General features: G+C 44.6%; 1 protein-coding gene across 6 annotated transcripts in view; it reads left to right on the top strand.

The window, feature by feature from the left end:
- Positions 1-17,416, top strand: part of DTX3L (deltex E3 ubiquitin ligase 3L) — a 220,043-nt gene that overhangs the window by 74,030 nt on the left and 128,597 nt on the right. For all 6 annotated transcript variants that reach the window (XM_069224304.1, XM_069224300.1, XM_069224301.1 and 3 more), the window contains one exon: positions 4,441-4,657. In XM_069224304.1, coding sequence (XP_069080405.1) covers positions 4,556-4,657 — 102 coding nt within the window. In that variant the 5' untranslated portion in view covers positions 4,441-4,555. The remainder of the gene's footprint in view (positions 1-4,440; positions 4,658-17,416) is intronic.

Raw genomic sequence — 17,416 nt, 5'->3', positions numbered from 1 at the left:
ATGACAACAATGTATTATCTAAACAAGCAGGAGGGGACGCACTCCACGCAGTTAAGCCTGCTAGCACAAAAGATTTGGCATTGGGCAATTCACAACCAAATTCGCCTAATAGCACAATTTATACCAGGGATCCAAAATCAACTCGCAGACAATCTCTCTCGAGATCACCAACAGGTCCACGAATGGGAAATTCACCCCCAAATTCTGAACACTTATTTCAAACTCTGGGGAACACCTCAGATAGACTTGTTTGCGACAAGGGAGAACGCAAAATGCCAAAACTTCGCATCCAGATACCCACACGAACAATCCCAAGGCAATGCCCTATGGATAAACTGGTCAGGGATATTTGCTTACGCTTTTCCTCCTCTCCCTCTCCTTCCTTACCTGGTAAACAAACTCAGTCAAAGCAAACTCAAACTCATATTGATAGCACCAACTTGGGCAAGGCAACCCTGGTACACAACGCTGCTAGACCTATCAGTGGTACCCTGCATCAAATTGCCCAACAGGCCAGATCTGTTGACACAGCACAACCAAAAGATCAGACACCCAGATCCAGCATCGCTGAATCTAGCAATCTGGCTCCTGAAATCCTAGAATTCAGGCACTTACAACTTACCCAAGAATGTATGGAAGTCATAAAACAAGCCAGAAGGCCATCCACCAGGCACTGCTATGCAAGTAAATGGAAGAGGTTTGTTTGCTACTGCCATATTAATCAAATACAACCATTACACACAACTCCAGAACATGTAGTGGGTTACTTGCTTCACTTACAAAAATCTAACCTAGCTTTCTCTTCCATTAAAATACACCTTGCAGCAATATCTGCATACCTGCAGACTACCTATTCAACTTCCCTATATAAGATACCAGTCATTAAAGCATTCATGGAGGGCCTTAGGAGAATTATACCACCAAGAACACCACCTGTTCCTTCATGGAACCTAAATGTTGTCCTAACTAGACTTATGGGTCCACCTTTTGAACCCATGCACTCCTGCGACATACAGTTCCTAACCTGGAAGGTGGCATTTCTCATCGCCATTACTTCCCTAAGAAGAGTAAGCGAGATTCAGGCGTTTACAATACAGGAACCTTTTATACAACTACACAAAAATAAAGTCGTCCTAAGGACCAATCCTAAATTTTTGCCAAAGGTTATTTCACCGTTCCATCTAAATCAAACAGTGGAACTTCCAGTGTTCTTTCCACAGCCAGATACCGTAGCTGAAAGGGCACTACATACATTAGATGTCAAAAGAGCATTGATGTATTACATTGACAGAACAAAAAACATCAGAAAGACTAAACAACACTTTATTGCATTTCAAAAACCTCATGCAGGAAACCCAATTTCAAAACAAGGTATAGCCAGATGGATAGTTAAATGCATCCAAATCTGCTACCTTAAAGCTAAACGACAGCTGCCCATTACACCAAGGGCACACTCAACCAGAAAGAAAGGTGCTACCATGGCCTTTCTAGGAAACATCCCAATGCAAGAAATATGTAAGGCAGCCACATGGTCTACGCCTCACACATTCACCAAGCACTACTGTGTAGACGTGTTATCCGCACAACAAGCCACAGTAGGTCAAGCCGTATTAAGAACATTATTTCAGACTACTCCCACTCCTACAGGCTGATCCACCGCTTTTTGGGGAAATAACTGCTTACTAGTCTATGCAGAACATGCGTATCTACAGCGACAGATGCCATCGAACTGAAAATGTCACTTACCCAGTGTACATCTGTTCGTGGCATCAGTCGCAGTAGATTCGCATGTGCCCACCCGCCTCCCCGGGAGCCTGTAGCAGTTTGGAAGTTACCTTCAATTATTTATATATGTATCATCTCAACCTTAAATAGGTGCATACTTAGTCACTCCATTGCATGGGCACTATTACTACAATTCAACTCCTACCTCACCCTCTGCGGGGAAAAACAATCGAAGATGGAGTCGACGCCCATGCGCAATGGAGACAAAAGGAGGAGTCACTCGGTCCCGTGACTCGAAAGACTTCTTCGAAGAAAAACAACTTGTAACACTCCGGCCCAACACCAGATGGCGAGCTATTGCAGAACATGCTAATCTACTGCGACTGATGCCACGAACAGATGTACACTGGGTAAGTGACATTTTCATTATATAGCGCTTACTACCCCTGACGAGGCGTCGAAGCGATTTTCGATGAGTAGCACGCTACTCCGGAACCCAACAAGAATTAGTGATGGATTAGTATCGTTAAATAATAAGTACAGTTTTAGTATTATTATGAATTAATTTGAGCCGCGGATACGAGAGTTTGTTAGTTAGATTGACTGGAGTAATGGAGGGGTGGAGGAGGAAAGAAATCCAGAAGTGTTAATTGGGAGTATATCCTTCATTTACTCAACCCAAAGGCTTGGGATGAGTAAAGTGGGGTGGAGGGGGAAGAGTATGTGGAAGGGTTAGGGAGAGCATAGTAGCAGGGTGAGATGAATGCAGGAGAATTTAGTAGAGTTGTGTGGGAGGTCACAGAGGTAGAGTGAGGTTTGGTGAGTTAGATGTGGAGGAAAGAGCTTAGGCAGAGATATTTAGGAGATGAAAGTGGTAGAAGGGATTTGGGATGAGTCAGAGTGAGAATGGAGGATAGTTTGATAGAGACATTACATAAGAGTGATGAGTAGATAAGTGTTATGAGATGAGAGCAGGAATTCATAGATATCTAGTATAACAACCCAAAACCAGGAGCCATGCAATGATCCACGAACATGCCAAGCACAGAAACAACATATACACATACATACATATATATATAAATATACACACACATATGCACATACAATACATAATTAGAATCATGGGTAAAAAATACTTAGTCAGACAGGTTTAAAGACTGTGTGTGTATTTTATTGTTATGACATAGTAGCAATACATATTTTCCAAAGAAACTATAAATAAATAGAAATATACATATAATCTGAAAAAAACATTCATCCACATAGGCATATGCAGTTCATAGTTGTTTGAAAAAGGTGGTTATGAAGGAAAGAGCCAACTCTTGAGTAGTTTTCTGAAGACAAGAAAGTTATCTGTGGCTCTTATAGTTGGGGGTAATGAATTCCATAGTTTGGCTGCTTGGACGGAGAAGAATGTACCACCTATAGTCTTTCTTGTATGGTGGTGTTCTAAGGCGGGGTGCCAGTCTTTGGTAATTTTATTTCTGATAAAAAGCGGTCCTGTTCCATGTATAGCTTTGTGGGTGATACAAAGCAGACTACACCACTCTTCTGCATCACCTCCAATCTGTAGCATTTACCACTCCTTCATAAGCATAAGATAATTAGTAACAGGACATGCACTAAAAGTAAGTCTGGGAAATATTACTACTTTCCCCCCAAGTAAAGGTGCCCACAGAGCTCCATAAAGATCCTTTTACCTACCCTCTTCTTTAACAGCTACATTAAATATGGAAACCATGACATTTCCAGCCACTGTTACAAACATGTTCTAAGTATCTGCTCTTGAGCCACAGAAGGGAAAAAAAAGATCCCTGATGAAGCTGAAAGCCTAAAAGCGATAGTCATGGATGAGCAATAAACGTCTGTAGTTCAAAGGATCCAAACCATAAATCTTCATGCACGACTCTCCCCCACCTACTGCTAAACAAATGGACCAAATGTGATTGACCTGTTGCATGATATAGGGTACTCCTCAGCTAAGTCTATTGGGGCTGTGATGCAAAGATGGCTAAAATTGTAGTGAAGGTTGGAAGGGGTGTCTATGAAAGTCCTGAACGAACTCTGAAACCACTCTTTCATTTTACATGCTACAGTTGCTCACATAATGTATTGGAAATTATTAGTATGGGTATGCCACTAATGAATTTTATTATAACATTGCTTAAGTGTTACATGATCCTAAGATATTTTGTAAATTTCTATCATGTAACACAAAACATGTTCTGTAATTGTTAAATGCTTTTGATAGAAATTAAAATAAGTCTCGCGAATGTCGCTTCTTCCTTCTCCAAAGCACTTACAGATATTTTAGTTATGCAGTGTCTGTGTGAGATGAATCAAAAAGTGTCATAGGTATACACAGCTAAGGAAAATAATTTATTTTGAAGTGATGGGATAACATTCCCTAAATTATGCAAAAAAGTAAGTGACTTTAATGTAATAATTTTTCACAAATATTTTATTTGTAGAGCATAAACAACAATTACTAAAGTATTAATTATTGTTCGTGTGTTTTGGTTGGTGGTACACTTTAGTCCTATGTGTTGGTAATAGTATGACTAGTATGGCAAAGACATGAGCAGCTACAAATGTGACTAACGTGACTGTTTCATGCTTGTTGATTTTAATCTTGAAGCTTTAAACTATGTATTTTCACGGTTTTATTTTATTAGCACCTCTGTTTAACTTAAAATGGTTTCTCCTTTTTAGATAACAAGGTTATGATATTATTCATACACCTTGAGGAGACACACCAAGAAGGCAAACACCATGAACTGAAAATTATGAATGTTTGAGACCTGGGTGTCATTGCTTCCTGTCTAAAATGGATGGAAACTATAATGGCAAGCCAAAGGCTTTCTTTGATTTGACCAACAAAGACTTGGAGAAGCATCCTCAGCAGAGTGATGATCGCCTTACTGATAAGGTAAGTTTACAGAGGTCATAAAGCAATTTCTACAGAAGTAATGAGTTTTCTCTCAGCCTGTTGAAAGATCCTCAGTATTAGTTACTAAAATCGGTACACCTGGGATGTCTTGTATTCACTTCTCTCAAGAGGAGCTTTGCTTCCAATGGGTTAAATTCCAATACTGATAAACTATAGATGGTGGTATTCTATGGCACATTTGAGGATATCCCAAGAGCTGGCTATTATGGAGCTTATATTCCTCCTGTATTTCCTCAAAAGAGCATAAAATTGTTCCTGCCATCATATGCCCAGGTTTGGTCATTTCTATCGTTTCCCTCTCCAAAAAACTTTGCAAAGCTGACATCTAACCTAACCTTTGTCCCTCTACAGGGCAGTTTCACCAGTTAACCTGCCCTTCCAACCAAAATCTCTGAGCGTGTGGTCGATTATTTTGAAGACAGCCTTCATAGTAAGAGGGAAGCGTGACTTAATCGTAACTTTATATAGTATGTGCATGCTTACCAGGGCCCTCTTCTCTGTGGCGTATGCGGGCGTCCTTGTGTGTCATAATTCCACTTGTTAATTATAAATAGGCGTGTCGCTCTGTTGTATGAGCTATTGTTCACCGCTGCATCCCCTCCCTCATTGGTAGACATGAGCAATTCGTTAGAGCTATTTTTGGGGGTTTCTTTTTCTAGAAGAAATATTGTGGCATGGAATTGTGGAATTGAGCCATATAAAAAGAGGTTGTGGTTTCAAATAGATAGCTCTGGAGATTGCAGAGCAGGCTCTCATCTTAAATACAGCACCTCTGCATATCAATAATAAAAGGAGAGAGGAACAGAATTTGTTCTCACCCCACAGTTTATTTCATTGGGGCTAGATATTTCTCTGCCACGTGATGGTTTTGTTTTCAGATGCACACATTCCTAAATATTTAAGCCCCTATTTGGTCATTAGCAATTCACTAGACTATCTAAGCTCTTTTTGCCGTCTCCTTTTGGATAGATTATAGATTAGGCTTGGTTAATGTTAAGATCTATGTATTTGCTATGAACCATAAAGATTTGGAGTGCTCTAAGGCCAGAAAACTCCAGAGCTTATAAATATATGATTGTCATCTGCATAAAGGGACACTTGATCGGCTCATTTAGAACCTTTAATCTGTCTGTCTAAACTGATCAATTCATCTTGACGTCAATAGCAAATAGGAGGGCAGACAGAGGACACCCCGGTCTCATGCTCAGACCTATAGGAAAGGGCTTTGACACCTCACCACACACCCTCACACTGGCCATCAAGTGGGTGTATAAAACTGTACATATCCAAGGTATTTGGGTCTCATGTTCACTTTCTTCAGCAGCCTGAAAAGACAACTCAAGCCCAATGAATCAAATGCTTTATCAATCTCTGCCATAAGAATTGCTATAGGATCCTCCTACCTACCCAACAGAGTGAGTGCATAGAATCATATTTTGTCTAGTTGCTCACCCCGGTATTAAGAAGCTTTCGCCTGGTAGAAAAAGTGATCATATCACATGGGTCATTCCATTGGCCAGTGTCTTTCCAAGGATGTTCACTTCAGCATTCAGCAGCAAAATAGGACAATAGGAGGACCAACTGTCATGGTGTCTGTCTTGTATATGTGTCACTACTGTTTTGGCTAAGTGTAAGTCAGGGGGTAACTCCCCCATATATAAAATCTAAAGACATTTTTCGGCAGCCATCTAGGATTTTGCCTGAGATGTGTTTAAGAAATTCAGCCGGGAACCTGTTTGGACAAGGAGTTTCCAGACTTTTGCTGACAAAGTGCATCTTTTAGTCCCTCCCCTGTCTGTTCGAAGGAGTCCCTCTCTTTCCGCTTTAAGTTTCTTACTGGATATCTTTTATAAAACTCAAGTCTTTTGGGGTTGCCTCCTCGCTGCTTGCATATAGTGTGGTGTAATAAGACGTAAAGGCATATACAGTACAGTGGCCCCACAACCTTCTACATAATATCCTTGTTTGTCTGTTATATGCGTTGTGTGTTCTTGTTTATTCTTATGTTGGCATAGCCAATGGAGAGTTTTACTGGCTTTGTGGCATCATTGACAGGTTCTGCTTTGTGAGGCTAGCCATGTCGCTTCAGCCTCCTTTGCTTTGTGATAATGTGTTGTAATAGTGCTTTGTTCCGTATTATGGAATATGTTTGAACTCTGTAAACCTAAACACTATTATTCCGGTCATGCAGATGGGTTTCAGGCTGTGCCACATCCTCTTGTTGACCACTGTTTTTCCTTGCTGTAAAGCTCATGATTTCCCCTATAATATTTGCTATGAAAGCAGACCATAAAATTGCTGGTGAATTTATTGTATCGTAATTCTCTGTAAAATCTCTCATTGCTATATTTTATTTGGGACTTGCAGTCTGCATCAGACAGCCACCACTTATTGAGCGTTAACATATCCTCCCAGTCTTAGGGCCCATATTTGATGTTAGTTTCGCTAGACAAACATCCAAGGAGCCTCTCGTTCATATTCGTATATACAACACCTTACTAGGCGTAGCATGAGGTATTGAAACATTGGCGATCCTCCAGAAGGAGCCATGAGCTCCTGAATATCGTGTATAACAACATTTCATTTGATGAAACATTCATCAGATACTCACTAACCCAGTGTGTCCAGAAACCTAGCCAAGCCTCTGAACCCTTGTACCAACAGCAATTTTCTAGTGCATCCCATAGTCCAGTTAACAACACCATTGAGATTCCCTCCCATGATCAAGTAACCAAATAGAGATTGTGTTAATAGCTTACCAGTGGTCTTCAAAAAGGCCACATGCCAGAGGTGGGACGGGAAGGGTCGTAGGTTTGTCAAGGAAAGAGGCTTTCCATGTAGTGTCCCAGTGATTGCTATATATCTTGCCATAGTGTCACACCATGGCTTCACTACTTTGAAGAGGACATGACTTTGGATTAAGACTGCCACACCCCCTGAAGCCCCTGGTGAATCCTGCATGTGCACCCTAATGGAGCCATATCATGATAGTTGAACTCCAATCAAGTGTCTTGAGTGAGTCCTGGCATCAGCTCAAAATCCTGTGATTTTGGGCAAATCACACAGGGGGTTATTACAACTTTGGAGGAGGTGTTAATCCGTCCCAAATGTGACGGATATACCACCAGCCTTATTACGAGTTCCATAGGATATAATGGACTCGTAATACGGCTGGTGGTATATCCGTCACTTTACCGTCACTTTTGGGAGAAGAACACCTTGCTCCAGGTGAAGCTGCTTGAGAAAAGACAGTGCCGATGTCGAGCAGCAGGGAAGCACTTTAGACGAAATGCTAGTTTTACAGGAGTTCTTAAAATCAAGGCACCATTTATTCCCAAAAGACTGACTTGTGTTTGAGTGCCAGTGGCACAGACTGCCTCAGGATCGATAGTAAGCGTCAAATAAACATCAACAGGTTACACTGTTCACAGAACTCGAAGCTGGGAAGTATTCAGTGAATTTGCCCCACCCATTTCCCCCAAGCTCATCCATGCTTACGGGGGCAACCCCAGGCCTCATAAACTGCCACTTCTTGTCTCACACCCCCCCCCCCGGCTCCACTTGGATAGGGTGGGGGATGTGAGTGATCTCCAATTGGTCGCAGTGTCTCTTGGCCACTAGCAAGGCTGTCCCCAGGAAACTACGTTCAGCTAGGTTATTCACAAACCTGTCCAGGACTCGCAGCAGAATAATCAAAAGAGACAGTGGAATCTCTCCTCCCGTTATCTCAGTAAGTTCGCTAGTTATTGCGAATTAATATCTCTGGATCTGGGAACAAGCCCAGGTCGTATGGTAGAAATCAGCGGGGTTCCTGCACATCTAGGACATGAGGATCTGAGAAGAGCCATGCACGATACAGCGTGGCCGGTAAGAGATATGCTCTGTATGAAAGTACTTTGTACTTGTGGCAAGCTAGAGGACATAGTGGTAGTTCTGGATGCCCTCAGGGCATCACACAATCAGTGTCTTCGATGGGGCCTATCCATTGTTCCCAACGATCTCCAATATGGGTCAGATCCCCTTGGGCATTAATTATCCGCCTTCTATATATTTGGGACGCCCCACTGTTCCCCAGGGCTCCCATAAGAAAATTAGCTTCCAACGGACTATATTCCAGTAGGGAATCCACGCTTGCAAGGTGCATGTGAAGGGCATGACGGAGTTGAAGATATTTGTAGAATTGGGTGTGTGATAATTGATAATCTGTATGGAGATTCTGAAAGGCATGCATGTGGGAACCAACCCACACATCTCCAAGATGGGACATATCCACCAGATCCCATTTGTGAAACCCTCACAATGAGACTACTTCATGTAACCATGTGCCATGCCAAAGATGTGTTTGTCGTGTCAGAGTGTGAACCCAGGGGGTGTGTCTTAGGGCTGCTCTCCAGGTCAGAAGGACCACCCTGGTCACAGAACCATATCTAGGAATCGGGAAAAGGAAAGCTGGGTGAGTTTGAGCTGGTAGCCCGGGTCAAACCACCCCCAATTAAACCTATAATGTATAACAAGGAGTTGGGAGGCCAGACAATAAAGATAAAGGTTGAACATGCCTAGTCCTGTGTTGTATTGGCCACGTTGGCAATATTGGAGCACAGTGTGATGTCAGACCCCGCACCAGAGGACTGTTGATGCCAATCTGTCTAGGGCTAGAAACCAGGTGCGTGGTAAAGGGATTTAAATATTCTAGAACACATACAAGAATCATGGTATATAGAGCTATGCGACCCAAGATGTTTAGGGGGAGGTTCCGCCACCGTTCCAAGTCTACATTAACTTTCTGTGTCAGGGGTGTGAGATTTAAACACCAACTAAGGTCGGAAAGCAGCAACACCGAGATATCCAGGTATTTAAAGCTTAAATGACAAATGGGTATTTCCTCTTGCCAATCAAAACAGTCTTGGGGCAAGGCCAGAGGCACCAGAATCGATTTAACAGGCTTCTTACGAAGACCGGAAGCAGCCTCAAAACCGTGAAGGAGAGGAAAACATTGGGGGCTGCTGATAGCTGGCTTTGACAGGTACAGGACATTGTTTGCACAAAGGGCTACAAGTTCTTCATGTCCTCTGTCCCATCTCCATTCACAGAAGAGAGAGTCATTCCTAATCACTTGCACTAGCGGCTCAATCACCAAAGCGCACAAGAGGAAGCACAGGGGGCAGCACTGAAAGGTTCCTTCGGCAAATGGGGATGGAATGCAAGAGAGTACCATTGATCTGGACGCGGGCTGTAGGATTAGTGTAGAGGGCAACGAACAGTCTACAGAAGCGCAGACCCATTCCTGCTCTTTTGAGCATCAGATAGTCCCAATCTACTGTATCAAATGCCTTTTCGAAATCAATAAACAGCAGCAATGGTAAGGGCCTTATGGAGGCACCGGATACAGTTCCTCGTTCCACAGATGGGCATGAACCCTCACTGGTCAGGATGGATTAATGTGTGAAGCACTGTTTTGAGGCAAGCAGCCAAAATTGTTGCATAAATCTTCACATCCTCATTGATGAGAGATATTGGGCAGTAGTTGGAGCATGACTGAGAAGAGGGGTGGGTTTTAGGGATAACCACTATAGTTGCTGTGTCCATGTCGGCCGGAAAGGTACCAAACCTCCCCATAGAGAGCCAGGAGCTGAGGAATCGGGCTCTCTTGAAACGTCAAATAGTATTTGCTTGGAAAGTGGTCCGGCCAGGAGTTCTCCCGGGAGCCATAGCAGAAATCGCTGACGCTACCTCTGCTAGCGTGATCAGTTTATCCAGGACCAGGATCTCCCTAGGTGACAGCACATCTTCGAAAAAGTTAACATAGTAAGGATGCTCAACCATCCGGGAGGGTGCGTAAAGTGTCTGGTAGTAGTGGGCATAAACACCGCCCACTGCTGAATGCTCTATCTGCCTCAAACCCTCCACATCAACAACTTCTGGGATACGAGCCAGTAAAGTAGCTTCCCATTTTTATTGCCCCAGCCGCATACTCGCGTTGTGGAGGGCCGCCACAAATATTTGGCTGCCTCCATAGCCTGGAGGTGTATTTCTTCCCTTACCAATGAGAGTTGACGGGAAAATGCTTCCCCTGGATTGAGTGCCAATTCACCTTCCAGGTGAAGTGCCTGAGCTTCAAGCCGGGTAATATGCTCCGATCTAACCCTCTCTTTGGATCTTCTATAGCTTTTGGCGTGACCTCGCATCACCGCCATGCCAGCCGCCAAATGGTGCCCATTGAGTAGATGGATCCATTGTTAATAGCAAAGTATTCCTGGGATTTCCCCAGCAAAAACTGGGTGCAGGCCTTTTCTGGCAGATAACATGTATGTTCGATGGCATCTGTCGCTGTAGATACGCATGTTTTGCAATAGCTCGCCATCTGGTGTTGGGCCGGAGTGTTACAAGTTGTTTTTCTTCGAAGAAGTCTTTCGAGTCACGGGACCGAGTGACTCCTCCTTTTGTCTCCATTGCGCATGGGCGTCGACTCCATCTTCGATTGTTTTTTTTCCGCCATCGGGTTCGGACGTGTTCCTGTCGCTCCGAGTTTCGGAATGGAAAGATAGCTAATTTCGGAAGATTTTCGTCGGTATTGTTGCGTTCGGGGTCGGCGTAGTTAGATTCAACACCGCATCGAAGATCGAAGAGCTCCGGTGCCCTTCGGGGTAGTTTTTCGATCCCCCGTCGGGGCCTGGTCGGCCCGACCGCGTGCTGAAGAACGCCGATGGAACGGACCCCGTTCCGTTTCTGCCCCAAATGCCACAATAAATACCCCTATACAGACCAACACTTGGTCTGTAACCTGTGCCTGTCACCTGAGCACAGTGAAGACACCTGCGAGGCCTGTCGTGCGTTCCGGTCCCGAAAAACACTCCGAGACCGTCGAGCCAGAAGACTTCAGATGGCGTCCGCGCCGACAGCCCACCAAGAGTTCGAGGAACAAGAAGAGGAAGGTACCTTCTCGATCCAAGAATCGGACTCCGAAGGATTCGACGATACACAAACCGTGAGTAAGACGTCGAAAACCACACAGAGGAAGATTTACAAGGCCCAGGGGACGCCACTGCCATCAGGCCATGGCTCCACCCATAAATTCGGTGACCGACCGTCGGCACCGAAAAAGGCCCAAACAGTGCCGAGATCGTCCGACTCCGGTCGAGACACCGGCACGCAGCCTTCTCGGGACGAGAAAGTGCTGGAGACAAGCCTCGACACCGAGATGCCGGTGTGGACACGGCTCGACGCCGAGACAGCGGCACCGAAGAAGATCGACGGCAAGAGGTTTCGGCCCCGAAAAAGAAAAAAGTCACCTCGGAGCCGAAAAAACACGCAGACAGGGTTTCGGTGCCGAAACAAACTGCAAGCGACCCAGCTTCAGGCTCTTATACAGAAGAGCACTCGCTAACCTCCCAAATGCAAAAGCATAGGTTTGAGGAAGAGCTACAATCAACTGATGTGGACCATACGCAAAAGCGTATTTTCATACAGCAGGGGACAGGAAAAATAAGCACCCTTCCCCCCATTAGAAGAAAGAGAAGGTTGGAGTTCCAAACTGAACAGACAACACAACCAAAAGTGGTGAAAAGAGTTACCCCACCACCCTCTCCTCCGCCCGTGATTAACGTCTCACCAGCACAAACTCCATCACACTCCCCAGCTCACACCACCATAAGCCAGGGTGACCAAGATCAAGACGCATGGGACCTATACGACGCCCCAGTGTCAGATAACAGTCCGGAGGCATACCCCACGAAGCCATCTCCACCAGAGGACAGCACCGCGTATTCTCAGGTGGTGGCTAGAGCAGCACAATTCCACAACGTAAGCCTCCACTCAGAACAGGTCGAGGATGATTTTTTATTCAACACACTCTCCTCCACCCACAGCTCATACCAAAGCCTGCCTATGCTCCCTGGTATGCTCCGGCACGCAAAAGACATCTTTAAGGAGCCGGTCAAAAGTAGGGCTATCACACCAAGGGTGGAAAAAAAGTATAAGGCGCCTCCTACAGACCCGGTTTTCATCACTACACAGCTGCCACCAGACTCTGTCGTTGTAGGAGCAGCTAGGAAAAGGGCCAACTCCCACACATCTGGAGATGCACCACCCCCAGATAAAGAAAGCCGCAAGTTCGATGCAGCTGGTAAGAGAGTCTCAGCACAAGCTGCAAACCAGTGGCGCATCGCGAACTCCCAGGCACTACTTGCGCGCTATGACAGAGCCCACTGGGACGAGATGCAACATCTCATTGAACATCTGCCCAAGGACTTACAAAATAGGGCAAAACAAGTGGTTGAGGAGGGACAGACCATTTCCAACAACCAGATCCGCTCCTCCATGGACGCTGCAGATACAGCTGCACGGACCATTAATACATCTGTAACTATCAGAAGGCATGCATGGCTCCGAACGTCTGGATTTAAACCAGAGATTCAACAAGCAGTTCTCAATATGCCTTTTAACGAAAAAGCACTGTTCGGTCCAGAAGTGGACACAGCGATTGAGAAACTCAAAAAAGATACGGACACTGCCAAAGCCATGGGCGCACTCTACTCCCCGCAGAGCAGAGGCAATTACAGCACATTCCGTAAAACACCCTTTCGAGGGGGGTTTCGGGGTCAGAGCACACAAGCCAGCACCTCACAAGCAACACCGTCCAGTTACCAGGGACAGTATAGAGGAGGTTTTCGGGGACAATATAGAGGAGGGCAATTCCCTAGAAATAGAGGAAGATTTCAGAGCCCCAAAACCCCTACTACTAAACAGTGACTCACATGTCACTCACCCCCTCCACACAACACCAGTGGGGGGAAGAATAAGTCATTATTACAAAGCATGGGAGGAAATCACTACAGACACTTGGGTTCTAGCAATTATCCAACATGGTTATTGCATAGAATTTCTACAATTCCCTCCAAACATACCACCAAAAGCACAAAATTTGACAACACACCATTCCAATCTCCTGGAGATAGAAGTGCAGGCACTATTGCAAAAGAATGCAATCAAATTAGTGCCAAACACACAAATAAACACAGGAGTTTACTCACTGTACTTTCTGATACCAAAGAAGGACAAAACGCTGAGACCAATCCTAGACCTCAGAGTAGTGAACACTTTCATCAAATCAGACCACTTTCACATGGTCACACTACAAGAAGTATTGCCATTGCTAAAACTACACGACTACATGGCAACTTTAGACCTCAAGGATGCTTATTTCCATATACCAATACACCCATCGCACAGGAAATACCTAAGGTTTGTATTCAAGGGAATGCATTACCAATTCAAGGTACTGCCTTTCGGATTAACAACCGCACCAAAGTCTTTACCAAATGTCTAGCGGTAGTCGCTGCACACATAAGAAGGCAGCAAATACATGTGTTCCCATATCTAGACGACTGGCTAATCAAGGCCCATTCGTTAATAGAGTGCTCATATCACACAAATCATATCATACAAACCCTCTTCAAACTAGGGTTCACCGTCAATTTCACAAAATCCAAAATTCTGCCGCGCAAGGTACAACAATACCTGGGAGCCATAATAGACACATCAAAAGGAGTAGACACTCCAAATCGCCAAAGAATTCAAAATTTCAACACCATCATACAACGCATGTATCCAACACAAAGGATACAAGCAAAGATGGTACTACAACTCCTAGGCATGATGTCTTCATGCATAGCCATTGTCCCAAACGCAAGACTGCACATGAGGCCCTTACAACAGTGCCTAGCATCACAATGGTCACAAGCACAGGGTCACCTTCTAGATCTGGTGTTAATAGACCGCCAAACTTACCTCTCGCTTCTGTGGTGGAACGACATAAATTTAAACAAAGGGCGGCCTTTCCAAGACCCAGTGCCACAATACGTAATAACAACAGATGCTTCCATGACAGGGTGGGGAGCACACCTCGATCAACACAGCATACAAGGACAATGGAACGTACATCAAACAAAACTGCATATAAATCACCTAGAACTTCTAGCAGTTTTTCAAGCACTAAAAGCTTTCCAACCAATAATAGTTCACAAATACATTCTCGTCAAAACAGACAACATGACAACAATGTATTATCTAAACAAGCAAGGGGGGACGCACTCCACGCAGTTAAGCCTGCTAGCACAAAAGATTTGGCGTTGGGCAATTCACAACCAAATTCGCCTAATAGCACAATTTATACCAGGGATCCAAAATCAACTCGCAGACAATCTCTCTCGAGATCACCAACAGGTCCACGAATGGGAAATTCACCCCCAAATTCTGAACACTTATTTCAAACTCTGGGGAACACCTCAGATAGACTTGTTTGCGACAAAGGAGAACGCAAAATGCCAAAACTTCGCATCCAGATACCCACACAAACAGTCCCAAGGCAATGCCCTATGGATGAACTGGTCAGGGATATTTGCTTACGCTTTTCCTCCTCTCCCTCTCCTTCCTTACCTGGTAAACAAACTCAGTCAAAACAAACTCAAACTCATATTAATAACACCAACTTGGGCAAGGCAACCCTGGTACACAACGCTGCTAGACCTATCAGTAGTACCCTGCATCAAATTGCCCAACAGGCCAGATCTGTTGACACAGCACAACCAAAAGATCAGACACCCAGATCCAGCATCGCTGAATCTAGCAATCTGGCTCCTGAAATCCTAGAATTCGGGCACTTACAACTTACCCAAGAATGTATGGAAGTCCTAAAACAAGCCAGAAGGCCATCCACCAGGCACTGCTATGCAAGTAAATGGAAAAGGTTTGTTTGCTACTGCCATATTAATCAAATACAACCATTACACACAACTCCAGAACATGTAGTGGGTTACTTGCTTCACTTACAAAAATCTAACCTGGCTTTCTCTTCCATTAAAATACACCTTGCAGCAATATCTGCATACCTGCAGACTACCTATTCAACTTCCCTATATAAGATACCAGTCATTAAAGCATTCATGGAGGGCCTTAGGAGAATTATACCACCAAGAACACCACCTGTTCCTTCATGGAACCTAAATGTTGTCCTAACTAGACTTATGGGTCCACCTTTTGAACCCATGCACTCCTGCGAAATACAGTTCCTAACCTGGAAGGTGGCATTTCTCATCGCCATTACTTCCCTAAGAAGAGTAAGCGAGATTCAGGCGTTTACAATACAGGAACCTTTTATACAACTACACAAGAATAAGGTCGTCCTAAGGACCAATCCTAAATTTTTGCCAAAGGTTATTTCACCGTTCCATCTAAATCAAACAGTGGAACTTCCAGTGTTCTTTCCACAGCCAGATACCGTAGCTGAAAGGGCACTACTTACATTAGATGTCAAAAGAGCATTGATGTATTACATTGACAGAACAAAAAACATCAGAAAGACTAAACAACTATTTATTGCATTTCAAAAACCTCATGCAGGAAACCCAATATCAAAACAAGGTATAGCCAGATGGATAGTTAAATGCATCCAAATCTGCTACCTTAAAGCTAAACGACAGCTGCCCATTACACCAAGGGCACACTCAACCAGAAAGAAAGGTGCTACCATGGCCTTTCTAGGAAACATCCCAATGCAAGAAATATGTAAGGCAGCCACATGGTCTACGCCTCACACATTCACCAAGCACTACTGTGTAGACGTGTTATCCGCACAACAAGCCACAGTAGGTCAAGCCGTATTAAGAACATTATTTCAGACTACTTCCACTCCTACAGGCTGATCCACCGCTTTTGGGGAGATAACTGCTTACTAGTCTATGCAAAACATGCGTATCTACAGCGACAGATGCCATCGAACTGAAAATGTCACTTACCCAGTGTACATCTGTTCGTGGCATCAGTCGCAGTAGATTCGCATGTGCCCACCCGCCTCCCCGGGAGCCTGTAGCAGTTTGGAAGTTACCTTCAACTATTTATATATGTATCATCTCAACCTTAAACAGGTGCATACTTAGTCACTCCATTGCATGGGCACTATTACTACAATTCAACTCCTACCTCACCCTCTGCGGGGAAAAACAATCGAAGATGGAGTCGACGCCCATGCGCAATGGAGACAAAAGGAGGAGTCACTCGGTCCCGTGACTCGAAAGACTTCTTTGAAGAAAAACAACTTGTAACACTCCGGCCCAACACCAGATGGCGAGCTATTGCAAAACATGCGAATCTACTGCGACTGATGCCACGAACAGATGTACACTGGGTAAGTGACATTTTCATTAGTCACCACATAGGCCGCATACCTGTTCAACAGCAGCCAGTATGAAGGAAAAGGGGAGCATGATCGGGTATGCCCTTTGGCAGGATTTCAACAGTTGAGGTGGGCATGAAGAGGAGATCTATAAGGGACTTTGTGGTGTGCTTGAACTGCCTGTGCCCCAGATGCCAGGTCCGCCACACATTGCATAGCCCCAAGGAGGGCAACCAGTCAGAAAGGCGGTGAGCTTTGGCATGTCTAGAGGTGGAGGGCGGCTAGAAGTGTCTATATTAGGGTCAGAGACGCATTGAAATCCTCACCCTCTATCAGTGTCCTACCCTGCAGAAGGTCCGTTGTAACTTTGGAGAGGTACCCCAAAAAGGAACGAAAGGCTGCTAGGGGAGCATGAATAATTAGAAAGTTAAATGTGCGCCCCTCAAGCTTGCCGTTAAGGGCTAGAAACCAACCTTGTTGATCCTTCATCTCTTCAGTGACTGTCAGAGGAAAGGATTGGGGAAGAAGGAAAGCCACCACTCTGGAGACTCGGGCAAAGCCAGCATGAT

Source organism: Pleurodeles waltl, chromosome 3_1 (genome assembly GCF_031143425.1).
Source record: "Pleurodeles waltl isolate 20211129_DDA chromosome 3_1, aPleWal1.hap1.20221129, whole genome shotgun sequence".
Classification (NCBI taxonomy): domain Eukaryota; kingdom Metazoa; phylum Chordata; class Amphibia; order Caudata; family Salamandridae; genus Pleurodeles; species Pleurodeles waltl.
This window is presented reverse-complemented; position numbering and strand designations above follow the sequence as displayed.